This window comes from Notolepis coatsorum (genome assembly GCF_963971535.1).
Source record: "Notolepis coatsorum genome assembly, chromosome: 3".
In the NCBI taxonomy this organism is placed as follows: domain Eukaryota; kingdom Metazoa; phylum Chordata; class Actinopteri; order Aulopiformes; family Paralepididae; genus Notolepis; species Notolepis coatsorum.
In genome coordinates, this window is record NC_140167.1 from 9,494,639 (window position 1) to 9,500,638 (window position 6,000).

General features: G+C 41.6%; 1 protein-coding gene across 1 annotated transcript in view; it reads right to left on the minus strand.

The window, feature by feature from the left end:
• ccdc170 (coiled-coil domain containing 170) overlaps positions 1 to 6,000 on the minus strand; it is a gene marked incomplete at both ends in the record, with an annotated part of 29,922 nt that overhangs the window by 2,538 nt on the left and 21,384 nt on the right. Inside the window, one exon of the mRNA XM_084310371.1 lies at positions 5,109 to 5,368. Within this exon, the coding sequence (XP_084166497.1) occupies positions 5,109 to 5,368 (260 nt within the window). The remainder of the gene's footprint in view (positions 1 to 5,108; positions 5,369 to 6,000) is intronic.

Consider the following 6,000-nt stretch of genomic DNA (forward strand, 5'->3'; position numbering starts at 1 on the left):
CCAAGAGCCAAGAGCCGAGAGAGAGAGAGAGAGAGAGAGAGAGAGAGAGAGAGAGAGAGAGAGAGAGAGAGAGAGAGAGAGAGAGAGAGAGAGAGAGAGAGAGAGAGAGAGAGAGAGAGAAAGAGCTAATATACAAAATGCAGAGATGCCTTGTCATTTCAGTACAGATTTTTTATACCCCAAAATTGATAAAGGGTTAAGGTAGACTAGTTAGTTGAACCGAGGTCTGCTATTATGGATCATGTGCCATAGACTGTATACAGGGCAGGCAGACGTTAAATAAATTATTGGTCCAAGTGGGAAGACAATATGTTGGTTATTGTTATCCTACCTTTCAAATGGATATGGTGATCCTTATTATTTTTTTCCAATATACTCCTGAACTGTTTTTTCTCAAGCAGCTCTTGCCCAAATGTATAGTTGTAAGACTAACCCTGATTCTGAATATTATTACATTTATAGAAATTAGATTATATTTAATTTAGATTAAGTTGATAATGATATTTTTTGGTGAAGCGTGCATTATGACTTGTTTAGGACTCGAAACTCAAAGGTTAGGACTTGAATGAATGAATGAAAACTTTATTTAACAGATTGCAGAATGGGTACAATACAGTACGGCTCAATACACACAATTGTTAAGGGGATGCAGACCTGAGAAAGACGTTTGTCTTGTTTCCATCAGGGTCCCCCATTTTCAATTCATATAGACATTTATGACATACACAACATACATGACATTTATGGCATAGGGACATATAGGTATTTAGTACTGATATATTTGTGACTTAAACGGTATTCAAATATACAGTACTGTTACCCCTAGATCCTGACAGAGTATATACATATGATGGGGAGGGGACTGTACATTAGGAGGGGGTGAGTGGGTGGGAGAGAAATATACATACGGCGGGGAGGGAATATATACATGCGGTGGGGAGGAGACTGTCTATTAGGAGGTGGTGGGAGTTTTGGGCATTTACGGTGGCCAGTTTCAAATTGCAGCCTCCCGTAGGTGCTCTTTGAGAGCGGTTTTGAAGGTGGGTAGGGATTCACATTTTTTTTACGGCTGTGGATAGCGCGTTCCACATTGATGTGGCATAATTGTGAAACGTGTTTAGACCCTTGTTTGTGCCGAATCTGGGTTGAACATGATTTGTGGAACTCCCTCTGTTGTTGTGGTTGTGGTATTCACTGACCTTTCGACATGTACATGGGTACCTTGGTCGTGTAGTGTATCTTGTAGATGAGACCCATTGCAAGTTGCTGTACTCTGTCGTCTACTCTAAGCCATCCTAGGTTGTCAAAATGGGCAGGGGTGAGGTGGGTTTTAGGAGTAAGGTCAAGCAGTAGTCTGACCAGTTTGTTTTGTGATGAACAGTAACGGTCCTAGTATGCTTCCTTGTGGAACACCACAGCTCACTGGGGCGATAGAGTACTGTTCCTACCATCTGTTCTCTCCCCTCCAGGTAGGATTGCATCCAGCTCACTGATAAACTATCAAAACCAATTGCTTTTAGCTTGTCAATCAGACAGTGTCGAAGGCCTTTTGTAGGTCCAGCATGACCATGCCACAGTATTTGCCCGCGTCCACCTCTTGTTTGATGTGGTCGTTCAAATAGAGAAGGCATGATGATGTGTCAGTGGAGTGGGATGTTCTGAAGCCAGATTGGAATTTGTAGATTAGATTTTTTTCCATGAGGTACTTTTCGACCTGTTAATAGACAATTTTTTCCATGACTTTCGAGATGGAGGTAAGAATAGAAACAGGGCGGTAGTTGCCTGGGTCTAATTTGCTGCCTTTTTTGTGCAGGGGGGTCACTCTCGCAATTTTGAAGTCCTTGGGGATGTGTCCCTGTTTTATGGAGAGGTTTATTATATGTGTGATGACTGGGGTGATGGCGGCTGCTGAGTCTCTGAGGAATTTGGAGGGGATATTGTCATGGCCAGTGGCCTTGTTAGGTTGGAGGGCGCTCAGTTTTTTGAGTACCTCATCTGTTGTTACCATTTCCAGTTTGAAGTCGTCTTTGCGGACCCCTAGGTTTTTGTAGTAGGCTATGATGTGTTCTACCCCTGTAGCACTCAACACTTTGATGAACATTGTTACTCAGCTGATAGAGTTGTACCCTTCCTGCTGACTTGTCGTACAAAGCTTGTAAGTCGCTTTGGATAAAAGCATCAGCTAAATGACAAAATGTACATGTAAATGGTGCCAGTGTATGGCAGCCATTGAGCCTGCGTAGCCCAAGGTTGCAGTGCTACCAGTTGGAACGAGATGCAAAAGGCTTTGAAAATGTACAAATTGATCCCCCTCACTACTTTTAAAGGACACTCTATCGAGTCACCCAGCCTTTTAACTGTAAATTAACACTGTTCTGCTTCATGTATTACATACCTTGTAATTTTATTTGTTTGTTTGGTGTTTTAATTTTTTTGTGTTAATCATTTCCCTTACCTCTGTGATGTCTGTCTCTTTTCTATTTTATTAAAAATGTTTGTCCCCTTTCCCTGTTACCCTTCGAGAGGCCCTTTTGTCCTCTCACCAGGCCATCGTTGTAAATAAGAAAATAGAGAAATAGGGCGATTCCAGCGTCACATGAGTTAGTTTTCCCACTCTCTGTGTGAAATCCATTTGGCCGTATAGAGCGTGACGCTCTCAAGCCCCAGCAGGTCAAACTCAACTCACAGACTGTTGTGTAAAAGATGGTTTATCTGAGGAAGGAATCTCTGCAGGTCTTGGCCTGCTGTAATCTTTGAACCGTAACTCTCAGAACCACGTTTTCTTCCTGGATTCTGTGGGTCCAGACGAATCCATCCCATTTCAGTGTCGAATCTGGTGCCATTTGACGAGATGGTGGTGCTATGACAACAAACTTTGCTCATATCTCGAGAACCGGTCATATTGCTGAGGACCCGAGGGAGTGCAGTGTCCACTGTGAGGTCGATCGGTTCTTGAGAAACGCTGCGAGCAACGCTTCTGGGGGGCCAAGCAGTCGGCCCGTTTCCGAACGGCCATGCGCTCTGAACGGTATTTTTGTATTCAAGTTGTTGTTTTTTGTGGGGCTACCGGGAGCTTGAGAGCTTGTATGGAACGTGTGAGAATTTAAATTGGTGTGCAAATGCAGCCGCCAGTTCAGTGTCGCTATGTGTTTTTAGTTTTTTTTGCTAGTATGGCCGTGAAATTGGTCTGGAAATTGGTCTTAAAAAATGTATCTGTCAACCATGTACTGTACACATTTTTTCACAGACAACTTCAAATATGTCTTATTATTCAGAATTATGATAAAGTACAGAACTACTGTATATTTTGTATGACTCCGTAAGTCCAGTGTTACATAATAGAGTTATTTAACCTGAGCTGTATATGATGGTATAAATTAATATCTACAATGTATGTATCACAAAAACAATGAATGCCAAATCCTCAATTTTGATTTAGTCTTTTATTTGATCTGTTGTGTTTTGTGCTTTACATTTGTTGAATCAGTGAATTACAGACATGTATTTATAGGGTTCCTGCAGGTTTCAACAAGTTAAAGACATTTAAACACCTTTTTCAGGCCACTTTGAATAGAATTGAATACCTAAGGCTATTTCACACCTGCCAAATAAGTATGAAGGAAAAATACTATGAAAGAAATAATTACATATGAATTGTTAGAGCAGAACTGATTAACATACTGCTTACTTTGCAGTTTAACACATTTAAATGAGATACAGAGAAGTTATCGCAACATAGATGTAACTTCCTAATCTAATACATTTTTAATAAATCTAAATCATATGTAAGACATTTTTAAGACCCCGTGGGAACACAGTATATAAACAATCCTGTCCATCATAAGTAGAAAGGTGGCTTCATTTGTAGAACAAACAACAAAAATAGATTCATATGCTTTGGGATAAATCACTTCTCATATTCAAATCACGTCAGTAGTCAAATCATGTTTGATATTGAGTTTCAGGTCACATTTAAAAGTCCAATTCATAATCCAAACATAAACAAATGGGTGGCATCACCACCAAAAAAAAGAAAGAAATTGGAATAGAGGCATGTTTTCATTTTCCAGTTTATTATTACTGTGGTTTTCAAGCCTTTTGTATGGGGAGTCGGGGTGCTATAGATAACATTCAGCCACTAGATGTCGCACTAGAGCACCAGCATGTTATTTTTTATCCAATCAGGTGCCTTCCACATGGGGATAGGGAAGTAGGGAGGGGATTCATGCACACATGTAAACAACAACCTTCATTTTGGACCCGCCAACATAAAGAAATATATATAAATTCATTCATCAATCATTCTTTGAGGAAAAATAGTACTTTTATTCTGCACGTTTCTAAAAGCTCTGCGGGTGTATTATTATATTATAAAAAATATATATATATAAAATGTTATCTATAGCACCTTTAAAAAGGTGTTTGCCCTCTACAAATCAAACTCCTCATCAATGGATGTGAATATACCCCATAGTTAAAGAATCAACAAATCTCAATTCCTTTACATCTCAAGTATGAATCAGAATTTCATAATTAGTCAAAAGTTCATGGATTTGATGGTGTGATCGGAAATATTATCATGTCCATAGCTCTGTGTTAAATATCTGTACAGCTTTGACTGGTTAATATATAGTTAACTAGTATACAGACATTAGGGCGAAAGTCTTAAGAGTGTTCTTAAAACAAACAGCCAAAGGGCCAGGAGATATGACATTTGGCCTTGTCTCCAGTTATTGTGAGACACAACAAAGCCCCTAAAAACCCATCTTTTGTTTTGATTTTCTCATCTTTGTTAATTTTTCTTTACCTTTTTGTCAGATCTGTTATTAATTTGTCATCTTTTGACGGCATGTCAACTTTGTACTTATTGGTACGTCTGGCCAGAGCTCTTTGTCACTTTATGATCAGACTCTTGTGTGTCTCTGATTATAAACTGATCCTACTCTTTCTGTGGCCAAAATACCGATAATAAACTATGTTCTATTTTTATACAATTTGACTCATCTGAATTTCTAACAGTTCACTGTCATGGCTGATTTAAAATATTCCACAACAATGGTAATCTTTAAGTTTCATGGAAGAGTACAACACCATCAGGGCCAACATACCTAGCATCCAGGTGGGGGCTGCCTGGGGCCCCCTGGGGAAGACAGACGTGCTGGTGGTGAGTGGGACAGGACAAGGCGTGGTGGTGGTGAGTGGGACAGGACAAGGCGTGCTGGTGGTGAGTGGGACAGGACAAGGCGTGGTGGTGGTGGTGGCTGTGAAGCAGGCTCTCCAGACTGTTGACGATTTCACAATTTGTGAGGGCGAGGGATGCGGCGTCGAGGCCTAGCGTCTGGGAAACCACCGTGCGGAAATCGACCAGCTGAAACACAAAAGGTTATTTATACAGTATAAGTTATATTTCTGAGACTGACTTTTCTCACTTTAAGGCGCTTCAGTTAGAGAGGCACCAATACCACTTGTTCCACAGCCGATCCATTCTGTTCATTTGGGGGCATTGGACAAAAATGATTAAGGTACAATCCTTTTATGCCTTTTATGATTTGTTGTTGATCAGTCGTTATGCCAATTCCCTTCCTGGATGTTGTGCTGGTCTGGGGAGGGTGTAGACTACCACATGCTGCCCTACTGTCGGTCTGGGGAGGGTGTACTACCACATGCTGCCCTACTGTCGGTCTGGGGAGGGTGTACTACCACATGCTGCCCTACTGTCGGTCTGGGGAGGGTGTACTACCACATGCTGCCCTACTGTCGGTCTGGGGAGGGTGTAGACTACCACATGCTGCCTTACTGTCAGTCTGGGGAGGGTGTACTACCACATGCTGCCCTACTGTCGGTCTGGGGAGGGTGTAGACTATCACATGCTGCCCTACTGTCGGTCTGGGGAGGGTGTAGACTACCACATGCTGCCCTACTGTCATCTGGGGAGGGTGTAGACTAACCACATGCTGCCCTACTGTCGGTCTGGGGAGGGTGTAGACTACCACATGCTGC